The sequence below is a fragment of the Rutilus rutilus genome, assembly GCF_951802725.1.
Source record: "Rutilus rutilus genome assembly, chromosome: 16".
Lineage (NCBI taxonomy): Eukaryota > Metazoa > Chordata > Actinopteri > Cypriniformes > Leuciscidae > Rutilus > Rutilus rutilus.
The window spans coordinates 35,460,466-35,476,556 of record NC_140224.1 but is presented as its reverse complement, the minus strand read 5'-3'; the positions used below and the strand labels follow the sequence as shown (position 1 = coordinate 35,476,556).

The following is a 16,091-nucleotide window of genomic DNA, read 5'->3' as shown; positions in this document are numbered from 1 at the left end:
CAGCGGAAAGATCTCGCCGCGCGCTGAATGTGCAGCACGCGCTGTGGCGACAGCCGCGCTGTCATAGACTGTGAGTCCAGAATGGTACCCAGAAACGAAATCGTTTGACTGGGGTTCAGTGAACTCTTCGTCCAATTGACCGTGATACCAAGATTCTCGAGGTGATCGAGTAAAATGGTTCTGTGCTCCACGAGCTGTGATCGTGATTGAGCTAGGATCAGCCAGTCGTCCAAATAGTTCAGCACTCGCATGCCTCTGAGTCTGAGAGGAGCGAGCGCTGCGTCCATGCATTTCGTAAATGTACGAGGTGCCAGGGACAAGCCGAACGGCAGGACTGTATACTGGTATGTCTGACCCTCGAAGGCGAATCTCAAGTATCGCCTGTGATGTGACGCTATCTGTATTTGAAAATACGCGTCCTTCAGATCTATTGACATGAACCAGTCTCCTCGGCGAACATGCGCGAGGATTTTCCTGGTCGTGAGCATTTTGAAACTGCGTTTCACTAATGCTTTGTTCAGCCGTCTTAGATCCAGTATGGGTCTGATACCACCGTCCTTTTTGGGGACTAGAAAGTATCTGCTGTATAGCCCCCCTTCGCTTTGAGCTAGGGGTACATGCTCTATCGCCCCTTTGCTTATCAGTTTTGATATTTCGGCGCGAAGTAGGTGTGCTACTTCTAAATTGACCGTAGTTTCGACGCGCGCTGTGAAGCGGGGAGGGCGTCGACAAAACTGTAGCGAGAAGCCTCTCTTTATAATGCCTAGCACCCAGTCCGAAACCCCTGGAAGCGCTGCCCATGCTTCTGCATTGCTGGCTAAGGGCTGGATGCGAAGCGCGCTCTGTTCGCCGTGCGACAGAGGTGCTTCGGGGTGCGATAACATAGGCGTTATGCCTGTGGCATTCGAGGCGGGGGGCGCGCTTATTACAGCGGGCAGAGCGCTCGTCCTCGACCTTACTACAGTGCTTAACTGAGTGAGGGAGGGCTGAGCGAGTCTCGCGGGACTCATGTCTGCAAGTAAATGTGGGCGGGAAGCGGGCACATTCACTGCTTTGGACGCGCTGCCTGCCTGAGCAGAGCGAGTGCGCACAGGTCTCGTTTTTACAGAGAGCCTGTGGTCTGTGAGACATAGTGTATGTGGGCACTGGGAAGTGGGCACTTTCACTATATTGGAAGCGCAATCGACCTGAGTCGATTTTATGTGCGCGAGCCCTAAGTGTAGGGCTGTGCTTGTGTGTAGGGATGGGCACTGAGGAGTGGGCATCGACACTACATTTATAGCACCATCGGCTGTGGCCGGGACACCAGAAAATACACTCTTTTCGGGATATATCTGGGTAGCCGTGAAAACGGCTTTTGTGTGCAGGCAAGCGGGCAACTGTGCGGGCTTGCGTCTTGCAGAAAACGCTGGAACAGTCGCAAGTCTTGGGACTGAAACAGCGGCGCGCTTGGGTGAGAGACCGGCCGCAACGGGACTCACACACCTGCGCTTTCCTAGGAGTGCTAGGACTTCTTCGGGGGTTCCGGATTTACCACAATCCTCGGCCGCGGCCCGCGCTGAGCGGGGCGTCGGCTGGTAGAGCGAGAGCGGGACCTAGAGCTGTGCTGCTGTCGCTGCTGTCGCTGCTGTGAAGATGTGGCAGAAGGCGGGGGCTGAGGCTGAGAACTCCGCGGAGTCTGTTTTTCACGACTCGCTGCAGAACCGGAGCGCTTCTGGAGGAAGTGCTTGAAGGCTTGAGACGCTTTCTGGGCTTCGGTAAATCTCTCCACGAACTCGGAGAGAGAAGAACCGAAAAGGCCAGCGGAAGACAGCGGGGCGTCGAGAAACGCGGTGCGCTCGGAATCAGCCATCTCCGTGAGCGTAAGCCATAGATGTCTCTCAGCAACAGTGGCGGAAGCCATACATCTTCCCATGGCTTGTGCAGCAGACTTGGTAGCGCGGAGTGTTAGATCCGAAGCGCTCCTCAAATCCGCGATGCAGATAGCTTCAGGTCCCATCTCATCCAACTTACGGAGGAGATCACCCTGGAATATCTGCAGCGTAGCCATGGTGTGTAGCGCTGACGCAGCCTGCCCAGCGGCGGAGAAAATTCGCGCAAGCAGCGTCGACGTCATGCGGCAGGCTTTAGAAGGCAACACCGGTTTAGTCCGCCGTCCAGCAGAGGGCGGGCAAAGGTGGGTCGCTATCGCCTGTTCCACCGGCGGAAGTGAAAGGTAGCCTCGGTCTTTTGCATTATCCAAGGAGGAAAATGCTGGCGACACAGACGAGCGCGTTCGCGCAGAGTAGGGCGCATTCCAAGCCTTCGCAACTTCTTCATGAAGCTCAGGAAGAAAAGGGGCGGGCTTAGATTCCGGAGATTCATTGGCCTGACGTCACCTCAGGCCTCGCTCGATAGGCTTATGCAGTTGCTGCAGAGCAGCCAATGAGCGAGCAAGCCGTCTCGCCATAGCTAAGCACTGCCGCAACGCGCTTTACATGTATGAAAATTAAGGATAATTTTTTGCTTCAGTATTTCGTGAAAAAAGAGTTTTTCCCGTAGCGTTTTTACAAAAACGCAGTACGAGAGGACTCTCGTAAGAGAACTAATGAGACACACCTGAACAGAACTAACTCAATCACTTAGTAACCATAGAAACCAACAGGTGGGGGACGAGGAAGATAAAAACAATAAACAGATTAGAAGAACAACAAAGAAACTCAAATATGAACAGAACAGAGAAACATTAAAAAAAAATGAAAACCTGATATTTTCTGATCTTTGTAATTTATTTTACAGAGCATTTGTTTTACAATATATACAGTATTACTGACTCAGGGATGATAATAATAAAAATATGATATAATTTAATTATTACAATTACTATTACTATTATTATAGCCTATTCTAATTGCTTGGCTTCCTAAAACCAGTGTAAATGTAATGGAGACACTATATCACAACTAAAAAGATGTTTGAGTCCACTTAAGTCCATGTATAAGTCAATGCAAAGACTTTTTACCGTTCCATTTGCCGTTCCTTATGGGTTTAAAAGGTCAGCTGCAAAGATAACTGTGTCTTTAGTAAATCCGGACAGTAGTTTTTAAGGCCAAAAGAGGGTTTGCACTAACGCAAGTTGTTAGTAAATCTGGCCCAGAACCTGTCCTTTCAACTATAGGCTACACTCTGATTTATTGGCTTTTTTTTATATTATTCAAACAAATGTAGAGAGAAGGGTGTACGTTTGTACAGTTAAAATTTGAAATCATAAGTGTGCTAAAACAGTCTATTGCTCTCTCTTGACCCATTTTGTTGGATAATTTAGTATTTAGGCAACAACAACAAAGAAACTTTAGGCAATGTCTCACTTCAACTTAGAGAAAATGGGCAGTTATACTGTAATAATAAATAGTTATTTCACACATAGAAGATCGTGGTTCAAGTAAATAAAATTTGAATCAGGATGGGACAATGGTTTTATAAGAGAATTTCCTAGAGAATCTCTAAAACACCAAGAGTGCAAAACAGACCAAAAAAAACAAAAAAAAAAACACACACTTATACACACAAAAACACACAAATGACGCGCTTGACTGTATTATAAAGTAAAACTGGCACTTCAAATTACCATTTAAACCAACCAAACAAACAAAAAACTTGGCAAAAATAGTCTTTGAGAATCTATTATTATATATTAAAATCAACAACCTGAAAAAAATAGGCACATATGTGCAAAAATCACTAGAATTCACAAGCCTTTCTACAGAGAGCTGTAAATCCATATAGTGGTTAAAATATGATATTGCACGATAATTATGCTCACTACATCCACCAGATGGCACCAATCTGACTTCAAAAATTGTTTTCTATAGGCCTAGTCTCTACTTTAACCTGAAATACAGCATTAATAATAATAAAAAAAATAAAAAATAATTCTATTATATTCAAAGGGAAAAAATGGATCATAATTATTGCATAAATATTAATTATTATTATAAAATTCTCTCAAAACACCAAAGAAAAAAAAAAGAAAAAATAATATTGAACAAAAATACATTTAATTGATTTTAGTAAAAAAAAAAAAGTATCTTAATCGCGCCCTCCCGGCCATTTTTGACCCATAGGTCCTGAGTGTGAGTCAAAAATGAGGAACCCCAGAGGGTTAAGTACTTTAAAAATGAATTACCTTTGTACTTTTACTAAAGTAATTTTGAACCTGAAATTTTTAATAGGCCTAATCATAATTTTACTGGAGTAATATTTCATTGGGGTATCTGTACTTTTACTCAAGTAGCCTACTTGATTTGTGTACTTCAACCACTCCACTGCAAAAACAAACTACTAGTGACTACTGTGTATGACTGTTCATTATAGTAACTTCATAGTTATTTTTCTTGAACCTTAATTAGTAGATAATTAATAGTAGTTCTTCAGGAGGTATGAGAGAATTCAATAGTTATTAACTAACTGTTACTTAACACAATCATAAAATTCCATTACATGCTGACTAGTTAACACATCTTCCTTAGTAGTTAACAGTAGTGACTTAAGTGTTAATGAAGAATTACCTATTAGTTCTTCAGTAATTTCTTATTAGTTATGCAGTAAGTGGGTCATTCTATGGACATGTCCATTTTTCTGTCCCAAGCCTTTACAGAAATATTACACTTGAGAAACACTTTAGAGTTACAATTTCTTTACATTTTAAAATAAAACAATGTTATTTGACCAATTACACATAAAAATCACACTGATGATATCACTTGACTTCATTCTTCCAAATTCCTGAATATCTATGAAGAAAGGCCCATAGTAAATCATCTGTCTCTTTTCAGTTATCAGAAATTGTGTCATGATTTATCTCATGATTTCATATGAAACTTTTAGTTGAACTGGTATGACTACTTTATTTATCTGGCAACCCTGCAGGCTTACACTGAAGTCTCACAGCAGCCAATCACAGCAGTGGGCGTTTACACTGAAGTCTCACAGCAGCCAATCACAGCAGTGGGCGTTTACACTGAAGTCTCACAGCAGACACGCCCCTTCAAACAGAGCGTTCAAATCAGAGGCTAAAATCAGGCTAGGAAAAATGCCTTTTATTTCTAAATTATAACAAATTTTGATCTAAAAAACATATTAACATTATAAGGGCACCCCAGGAAACATTCTAAAATAATAAAATAATCCATGCAAGGGCACCTTTAAAGGATTGCATCATAACTTGATAAAGTTTTCAAATATTTTTAATGTTATAGCAAAACATGTTTCCGCAAATGAACTAACATCATTCAAGCAATTTTAACAAACCTGATTAAAATAAATAAAACATAATCTCCTTATTTGTTGCATTATTATTATATTCTGTAAATCTGACTACATGTGCTGAAAAAAATAGAAATAATATTTCATAAAAACCTTTAATATTGCCAAAGAAGTAAAAAAAAAAAAAAAAGTACATGCGGTCTTTTAATAAATGCACAAACAATATAGAAAATCATTAAGCTGTCATTTACGTGTATTCATAAAGTCAAAGGGTAATCTAATAATGTGGTCTAAGTTTAAATGTTAGAAAAAGAAATACATTTTAAGACATCTTGCCATACCAAAAGTGCACGTTTCTGTAGAATGACTCAAGTAAGAAACAGTATTCTAAAGTGTTACCCATTATTGTTAACTCAAATAACTCATAACTCCTGTTTTCTGTCTATGATTTCCCTCTGTTGTTCAGGCTGAACAGATAACTGTATACTTGTCACGGGTGGTTGCAGGAAGTTAGTTAGAAGTTAGACTTGCTCTGGGAGAAAGCTACATTAAAAACCGAATCATAAAAAAGAGAGAGACTCAAGAGCGCTGATTAACATCAGGTGTCACTACTCATCAGAGCGGAAACAAAGTAGACAAACAAACAGGCATACACAAAACAACATTATGATTAAGCATATTTTTAATGGAATAGAATTAGGAATTATACGCAGATATATATGCATTGTCAAAAAAAGAAAGTGAAATATAGAATATATAACAGGAGTCCTTCAAAAAGCAATAACAGAGATAGAAAGATGGTCCATACATGGGTTTTAATTTGTCTGTTAGTAAATCAAACTGTATGGTTTTCTCAAGGAATAATATTCCTGAAAACATCAAATTATTTTTGTATGGGAATCCATTAGAAAGAGTGTCAGTATTTAAGTACTTAGGATTATGGTTTGATAGCAAATACACATGGAGAACACATATATGATAGAATATAAAAGCAAAAAAGTTATAAATTTGATGAGGGCTGTATCAGGATGTGGATGGGGTGCAGATAAAACAACAATGATTAATATATATAGAGGTATGCTAAGACCCATTTTTGATTATGGTTGTACAATATATAGAGCAGCAGCTAAATCAAACCTGAAAAATTGGATATAATACAAGCTAAAGCTTTAAGAGTATGTACCGGAGCACTTCGACATACTCCAGATAATACCTTAATGACAGCAACAGAAGAACTGCCACTAGATATAAGAAGAAACAAATTATCCCTGGCATATTGAAGTAGATTAGAAAGCAATAAACAAGAACATCAAACTAAGAGAGTACTAGAAGACTATAAAATAAATACAGGAAGGGATTTTGGATGGATAATAAAAGGTGAAGTAGATAAATATAAAGGTCCCACTTTATATTAAGTGGCCCTAATAACTGTGAACTTACATGGTAACTACATGTGAACATGTAACTACAGTGTAAGTACACATTGGTACACAGTATCTACAGCTGTAATATTTGTGTAACTACACATATGTAACAACCCACAGAATGGCATGTTTAAGTAAAAATGTGTAACAGGAATTATGTAACTACAATTTTGTAACAATAATTTGTATTTACAAAAGTTGTTCCACTTCCACATGCAATCTTAAATACTGCAGTTACTAGTTTGGATATACATTTATTTAATTTCAAACCATGTCAGTGTGTTAAAAGCAGATTTAGTTTCACAGTGGCAGAGTTTTTCTATTTTCTGTTTTAGGCAGTCTAAAGGACCCAGCTGCAGGTACACTAAAGTTTGACTAAAGAATCTGTTACACTGTTGACTGTAATGTGTATCAATAAACAATGTTTAGCTTTACAATAGTTTTCTCTTTTTGCAGTCCTCTATACTTTATTTACTGAGAAGTGATCAATGTTTAATACTTAGTAATTTCACCCATGCAATTGTTAAATTAATTTTAAGTGGGAAGTTCCTATGACATTATCATGTAATGACACTGATGGTACACAGCAATTACCTTAACAATCACACTTTATATTGAGTGGACAGTTCCTGAGAAGTTACCATGTAAGTACACTGGTATCACAAGGGGAAATTTTAGTTGTAATTCAACATCAGTCCTGCCAGTCATAAATACATGGTATACACATAGGAATCATCATCGTTTCCATAAAGTTTCAGTGTATTCCAAACTGGTAACTGCAGAATTTAAGACCGCTTGTGGAAGTGGAATAACTTGTGTACATACATATTGTTGTTACAAAATTGTAGTTACATAATTCATGTTACACATGTGTACTTACTGAAGTGAAAAAAGTGTTGTTACTTACACATATCATTCTGTGGGTTGTTACATATGTGTAGTTACACAAATATTACAGCTGTAGATACTATGTACCAATGTGTACTTACACTGTAGTTACATACTATGTACACATGCAGTTACCATGTAAGTTCACAGGTATTAGGGCTACTTAATATAAAGTAAAACCGTTAGGGGTAAATCTAAATTAGAATAGAAATACATGAAAACAATAGTAAATCATATATAGAGAAATACGTACAAGACAAATATTTTTTATATTTACAGACGGATCAAAGATGCTTTTTTCTTTATTCCCTCAGAACCTACAACTTCCATCTCTGATCCATGCTATGATTATAACACTCTTGATGAATATTGGAGAGACATACGGCAAAGCCAATATCAGTACTATGGATATGATGACACTCTTATTGAATGGAGTGGCTGGTATCGGCTGTATCTGAATGGAGAAAGTGCCCAGATGTCTGAGTGGTGTGTGAGTGATGTGGGATGTGGTGGTGAAACTGGACTGTATCTCAACGGTTCTCATCCAACACTTGAGGATGGAGTGGAGACCCGTGAAGTCGTGGGAACTACTTCATGGTGGTGGTGGGGCTGGTGGGGGTATTCCAGTCAGTGTGGCGCCTACAATTCCACATCCATCCGAGTCAAAGCCTGTCCAGGAGATTATTACGTCTATGAATTGGTCAAACCCAACATATCATCCCCTCGGCCTATGTACTGTGCAGGTACAATTTTAACCCTTTTCTTTGGGATATTTGTTATGATTATTTAATTCATTATAATGAGCTCCATCTTTTAGCTAATTTAACATTCATCTTTTGTTTTATAAAAATAAGCATGTTTTAACTAGTTATAATCAGTGGTGTGCAGTCCATTATCTATTCTGTATAGTAGGTTATGTTACAGATCAATAGCACCTAGATCTCTTTGTTACACAATTCCTCAAATCACACTTTAGGCCATTTGCTTAATAATTAATATGTATACTGTTTCTGAACACATCATAACATACTCTACAGTCTCTTATTGCAGTCAAGTCTTTGTCAGAAAACTCTTATTTGCATAGCTTTTAGCAAATTTTTGCCAATGTTGCTCTGCCTCTACAGGCTGCTGTCAGCTACTGTAGACTTGCCCCATTTTGAGCCTGAAAGTACACAGCTGGTTAGAATATAATTGTTCAAAATTATGTAATTAACTGTCATAATAGGTTTTAGGATATAATACTCTTGTATATACAGTATAGGCAATATATTTAATAATACTTTTGCAAACTCCATGACAGTTGCTTTCCAAAGCATCAGCAGTGATCCCTGCTACAACTATGAGTCTCTGGATCGTCCCTGGAGAGCCAACAATGAAAGTGGAGATTACATCTGTGATAACATTTTCTCCTGGAATGGCTGGTACCGGCTTTTCTACTATGGAATGGACATCCGGATGCCAGAGACCTGTGTTAGTTCATACACCTGTAACACAGACATCAATCTGTGGCTCAATGATCCTCACCCTCAGATAGAGGATGGAGTGGTGACCAGGGAGGTCTGTGGTGGTAATTATTATTGGGGAAGCTGCTGTGATTATAAGTCAAGACCCATCAGAGTGAAAGCGTGTCCAGGCAATTACTATGTCTATGAACTTGTAAATCCACAAGCATGGTGGTGTTCAGGATACTGCACAGGTACTGTGGTTTTCTCATTTATTCAAGTATTTCAAAACTTTTTAAATGATTTCTGTCATGACATGAATTTCCTTCTTTTTAGATGTCAACACTATTTCACTGCCAGTTTCCACTATAAGTCCAGATATATTCACTGGATCCAGCATCACCTTGAGTAAGCTGCAAATAATATATATGAACGAATATTTGAGTGTTCTTAAAATGATCAATTTTTCCCCCCAATTAAAGATTTGCATTAAAGTGAAAATGGCCATTTTTATGCATAAACATTTTCACTATTACACAGTCACATTGTGTATGAATGATTTAAGAATCTCATGATTATTACAGTGTTTCACTGATTCAGATTTGCACTTGTGAAGTTTCTCATTGAAATATAACTTGTTTGTTTTGGTCTCATCATCTCTCACTAACAGATTATGATCCGTGTAATAACTACAACATACTCGACAACTACTGGAGAAGCACACACAATTACTGGTCTAGTAATGGATTCATATCTGATCATGATGACACTCGTGTAGAATGGGATGGCTGGTATCAACTCTTCATTAATGGATCAAGTGCTCAGATGCCTGAGTGGTGTTTTTATTATATGTCATGTGGAGGTTATAGTTCTCTGTGGCTTGGTGACTCTCATCCGCGGCTAGAAGATGGAGTTGTTACTCGTGAAGTTTACGGTACTCAATATGATCAGTGCAGTCGCTACAGATCCGACCCGATCCAAGTCAAAGCTTGTCCTGGAAATTATTATGTCTACAGATTTACCAGGCCAACTCTTTCAATCCCAGCTCCTGTATATTGTGCAGGTATATTCATTATTCTTTATATTTGACGTTCTTATCATGATTTGTATTAGTTTGTATTCATATTATCATCTTGAATATATTTAATCTTCAATATATAATGCTCTCTTCCTATTTTTTTCCTTAATAGTGCCTTTCTCCACCCCAAGTGTCGATCCCTGCTATGACTATACCAGTCTGGATGAGCCTTGGAGATCCACCAACAACTCTTACTATAACTATAACTACTATAGTATGTGTGATTTTAACGTGGAGTGGAATGGCTGGTACAGGATGTTCTACAATGGTGAAAATGCTCAGATGCCAGAATCATGTGTAAATCAGTACATGTGTGGCACTTATAACCCACTGTCGCTCAGCGGCCCTCACCCACAGCTGGAAGATGGAGTGGTCACCCGTCAGGTCTGTCTCTCCTCATGGTGGGGCGGCTGCTGTACTTACACATCCCACCCTATAAGAGTCAAAGCCTGTCCGGGAAATTACTATGTTTATGAGTTTGTTAAGCCAATATTTTGTGGAGCTTACTGTGTTGGTGAGCACTTACTCGTATGATATTCAATAATTAACTTTTCTGGATTTTAATAAAAAAAATATTGAAGTTGATTTAAAATGTTCCTAATACCAGAAGCCTCAAGTCAGTCCAACTCATCAGCGTCTACAACAACAGAGACGATCCCATCCATAGAATCCATTACTCCACCAATCACAACCACTGGTAAAGTCTGCATCTTTTTTGTTTTTATTAAACATGATCTCTTGAAATGTTCCTGTTGATGGAATTACGTAAATTCATAATAATTTCTGCAAAAAACACATTAGGAAGAAGCAATACAGCTCACAAATGAGTATGCAATTCAGACTCTATATATTAAAATGTAAACATAGAATGCAATTTTAGATAAAGTGAAGTACTGACACTTTATTAATAGTGAAAACTAAACCACCAGTGTTTCTCAAACTCAGTTACCCATGTTCACACACACCAACCATCAGAGACAGGGAATTACTGCATGTACACACACAAATATAAAAGAATCAGTGTAATGTGATGGCCTTTTAAACATTCATTCAATTTTATAGTGTAGTGTCGTTCTTTGTCTCAATATTACTTGGGTATTACTATGGTTTTGGGTGATTTTTAGACCCCCTGGCTATCTTAGACTGACACTAGTTTGAGAAATACATGAAAAAATATGCAAAATGAACTAATTAGCAAATAATACATGCAAGTGTAATAAGCCATGAAATCAAGTATTTTTGCAGATTAGTTTCAATTTATGTTTTGTTTTTGACTGGGGAGGGAGTGTAAGCTCTTAAAGATGTTTTAAATCTGAAAGAACAATCTAAATCTGATTTTCAATCAGTCTACGTGTAGATCACCACTTGAATATTTATATAAATATATTTTGCAAATAAGTATCAAAGCGTGTTTTGAAAGCATTGACTTCTTGAGGTCAAGTTGCTTGTAATCTTTGTGCTCAATTTGGCTGTTTTAACACTTGTTTTGTCAGCTAAATGAGAGGAGATGTTCTGAAAGTTCAAGACAAATTGTCTTCAGCTTTGAACTTAAAATTCAAATAAAAAAGGGAATTTAAGTAAAGAGTGATCTGGAGATAACTATTTCATGACTACAAAAATGATACATAAAACAACATTCATTTATTAATTCAGTAAAATGCATATTTGTAATATTTCCATATTTCCAAATATTTCCAACAGCTCCCCCTGTTGACCCCTGCAACAACTACACTATCCTGGATGATTCATGGAGAGCCACCAACAATCAACATTCCTCTCAAATAATGTGTGACGCTTGGGTCAGCTGGAACGGCTGGTACCGTCTCTTCATTCAGGGTCAGAGCGTTCAGATGCCAGACACATGTGTTGATGAGTATAGTTGTGGCACTGATGCTCCACTGTGGCTGAACGGAGGACATCCAACAGTTGAGGATGGAGTGGTCACTCGAGATGTCTGCGGTCACTGGAGCAATAACTGCTGCTTTTTCCAATCCAATCCCATTAAAGTCAAAGCCTGTCCAGGAGATTATTATGTCTATGAGTTTGTGAGCCCAACTGGCTGCAGTTTGGCATATTGTGCAGGTAAATATATTTACATGTGCACTTTGTTTATGTAAGAGATAATTGCTTTTTGTTTAATATTAATAATTTATTTCAGATTCAAGCAACATAAACACTACCACTACTACTGTCACACCAGAGACAACCACAGATGAAACTACAACCATGGACACTACAACTGGTAATATAATATACAATGTTACACTCTGGAGGATTGTTGTTTTGCATGAGCAAATCAGATCTATGTTATGTGTTTGTAATGCATTTAAATAATTGACAGAAACAGGTCCATATGATTTTACAACTCTGTCTGAGGGGATAGAGAAAGGGAGGGGGAGGCCAATGCATAGCTGGAGACTAGTGCCTCCGTTGGTAAAAAAAAAAAAAAAAAAACCTAATCACCATCAAGTTTTTCATTTACAGTGATTAGGAGTGTTGAGAAAAGTAAGATGGCAGAGGAGGCTAGCCTCCCTAGATATATCGACCAATCAGGAAGGGATGGAGGGAGGAAGGGAGGGAGGGAGGGACGAACATAATTTCCCTACAATTTGATTGTTTCTTCATAGACAAACCCTTCTTTTACTAGGTAGAAACAAACTGTTTTAATGATTACTTCATAATCACAAGTTTTAAAGCCTAGACATCTGTCTAGTTTAATTTCCCCTATTTTTATTTATACACTCACACAACCAACGTCACGAGTTTTGGGCAAACAAGTCAAGTCAAGTCAAGTTAAGTCATCTTCATTTATATAGCTTATATGTAGATTGTTCCAAAGCGGCTTTACATTGATAAAAGGAAATTTAAGTAACAGAGATTGTTTCGGCTTTACAGCAGCTCTAGAATAAAGTTATTGTCCAGCTAAAGTTAGTTTGATTGATTCACTTCCGTCGCAACGATCATTAGTTATTAACTTAGGGGCCGCTAACACTACACCTTTTTAACAGAAAACTCTTAAGTACTTTCTGCGCACACTTCAAAAACGCGAACCAGTGAGAATGCCGATGGCGTGCACATGCGTATTACGAGTTCAGTCTATGGGTATGTGCATCTGAATATATGTGCGCAGGCGTGTAGTCCTTCGCTACAAATCGACCCTAAACATACTACTTGTCTGGCCTTAAAATTAATAATACAGAATTTGTAACACTTCCACGTAGTCACGCGAACTGGAATTATCCCGACAACGCTTTATCTCTAGAGAGGTAAAGGGAGGGAGGGAGGCCTTCACAGGGGAGAGACTAGAGACTGCGCTGTCGTCGTGTTCAGGCGCAGGTCCTTCATCAGATCTGGATACGGCCTGGATCCGGCAGACTGCGGTAAACCTCTGGATAAACAGAGAGACTAATATTAGCGTAGACGCCATTCTTCTTATGATGTAACGAGTACATCAGGATTTATGGGAAGTGTTCCCGGTTCCGGCTGACCTGATGCAGCCTAACATTGAATTATAGAAGTCTATAATGTGTTATGTGTATGCTAGGCCAAAGAGATGTGTTTTTAGTATAGCTTTGAACTGACAGAGTGTGTCTGCTTCCCGGACAATGTTAGGAAGACTGTACCAAAGTTTTGGTGCTAAATAGGAGAAGGATCTACCGCCAGCAGTCGATTTTGATATTCTAGGTATTATTAACTGACCAGAATTTTTAGATCGCAATAGACGTGAAGGACTATAATGCGTTAAGAGCTCGCTCAAGTACTGCGGAGCTAAACCATTTAGTGCTTTGTAAGTAATCAGCAATATTTTAAAATTAAACATACATTTAAAATTCAAAAGCATATGAATGTTGTTATTGCAAGAAAAATAAATGTTAGATATGATTAATTAAAAAATCCATCACAGTATTGACACAGATTTCATGATTAAATTGCAATTTTCAAGCTCTTTCTTTATTAATTAGGGCTGCAACTAACGATTATTACAATGGTCAATAATTATCTCTTAACTGACTATTCCAACACATTTGAATGGACATATTGCTTTTAGACTAACAAGTGGTTTTTATACAAACTATAAAATGTGTCTTTTCATTGTGAGGCTTTTTCTGTCACATAATACTTAGTCATCATATTTTTCTTCATTTCTTAACATTTATATGAAAATCGCTTCTTCCAACCTCTATGACTTTCCCTCTTCTGCGGAAAGTTGTGAATTTTTTAAGCTTGCTTTTAATTTGTCACAGTCACTGGTTGCAGCACAAAGGAAAGTTGTCAGGATCTTGATGCAGAAGTTTTTTTTGACCGAAACCCAGGGCTTAAATACACACCAAACAAGAGGAACTAATGAGACACACCTGAACAGAACTAACTCAATCACTTAGTAACCATAGAAACCACCAGATGGGGGACGAGGAAGATAGAAACAATAAACAGATTAAAAGAACAACAAAGAACCTCAAATATGAACAGAACAGAGAAACAGATAAAAAAAGAAATGAAAACCTGATATTTTCTGATCTTTGTAATTTATTTTACAGAGCATTTGTTTTACAATATATACAGTATTACTGACTCAGGGATGATAATAATAATAATATGATATAATTTAATTATTACAATTACTATTACTATTATTATAGCCTATTCTAATTGCTTGGCTTCCTAAACCCAGTGTAAATGTAATGGAGACACTATATCACAACTAAAAAGATGTTTGAGTCCACTTAAGTCCATATATAACTCAATGCAAAGACTTTTTACCGTTCCATTTGCCGTTCCTTATGGGTTTAAAAGGTCAGCTGCAAAGATAACTGTGTCTTTAGTGAATACGGACAGTAGTTTTTAAGGCCAAAAGAGGGTATATGCTAACACAAGTTGTTAGTAAATCTGGCCCAGAACCTGTCATTTCAACTATAGGCTACACTCTGCTTTATTGGCTTTTTTTTTCTATTATTCAAACAACTGTAGAGAGAAGGGTGTACGTTTGTACAGTTAAAATTTGAAATCATAAGTGTGCTAAACCAGTCTATTGCTCTCTCTTGACCCATTTTGTTGGATAATTTAGTATTTAGGCAACAACAACAAAGAAACTTTAGGCAATGTCTCACTTCAACTTAGAGAAAATGGGCAGTTATACTGTAATAATAAATAGTTATTTTTCCAATACCTTTCACACAAAGAAAGAAGAAAGAAGATCAAAGAGTGGTTCAAGTAAATACAAATTTAATCAGGATGGGACAATGGTTTTATAAGAGAATTTGGGTCCTTCATATTCACACAGGGCCCAACAGTAACATAAGTTCCAGGGAGCCCTCATAGTCCATGAGCCTTGTTTAAAAAGGCATTGTATAGGCTATGGGACACATATATACAAGCATAACATTTTTTTTAAAAATTTAAAACAAAAAATTTAGTTTTCTGAACCAAACTGGATCGCGCGGCCTTATTCAGATATAGTTGCAGACCACCTTCAGTAGCAGGTTGAAGTGTCCAAACCAGACTTGATGCGATAAGAAGGACCTGGCTACAGCCTGCAGATACCTACCCTGATTGGCTCGATCATTTTTCATAGGCATACATGATAGAAAATGTGTCCGTAGTCGGTGTAGGAATGAGTATTTCATTTTAAAAAAAAACTGGAAAAGCTATACAGTTTCACAAAGCCTTGTAGTGAGCCTACGTGTAGTGAGCCTATGTGAATTCACTCCCCTACAACAAACCAGAGCGTTATCCCACCAGCAGAGCTAGTTGATAGATTAAACTTTTGCTGTATCTGGTCGGCAAAACTACGAACACATCTTCCTTTTTTAAGAATGACTTAAGTGCCGTTCTTTGTTCTTTTCTCAAAGAAAAGCTTAACTCCAAGTCCTCCAGAGTCGCGGCCAAAGCCGATTCGAAAGTTTTCAAGTAGCAGGGAACCGTCGCAACTCTGCCGTCATTATGTTAAGCCCGCCCACCGACTCTATATATATACAATGTGATTGGCCGGACTAGAGTTTGGTTTTTCCAGCTCAA

The 16,091-nt window shown here is 38.3% G+C and overlaps 1 protein-coding gene across 1 annotated transcript; it reads left to right on the top strand.

The window, feature by feature from the left end:
• Nucleotides 1–2,048: 2,048 nt before the first annotated feature.
• On the top strand, nucleotides 2,049–12,800 carry LOC311306293 (uncharacterized protein; the record flags this gene model as incomplete). Its single annotated transcript, XM_084434615.1, has 10 exons — nucleotides 2,049–2,176; nucleotides 7,004–7,027; nucleotides 7,836–8,299; nucleotides 8,857–9,252; nucleotides 9,335–9,406; nucleotides 9,669–10,061; nucleotides 10,189–10,590; nucleotides 10,684–10,773; nucleotides 11,778–12,158; nucleotides 12,235–12,800. The coding sequence occupies 10 exons, from the start codon at nucleotides 2,049–2,051 to the stop codon at nucleotides 12,408–12,410; spliced, it is 2,526 nt and encodes an 841-aa protein (XP_084290741.1). The 3' UTR covers nucleotides 12,411–12,800.
• Between the last annotated feature and the right edge of the window lie 3,291 nt (nucleotides 12,801–16,091).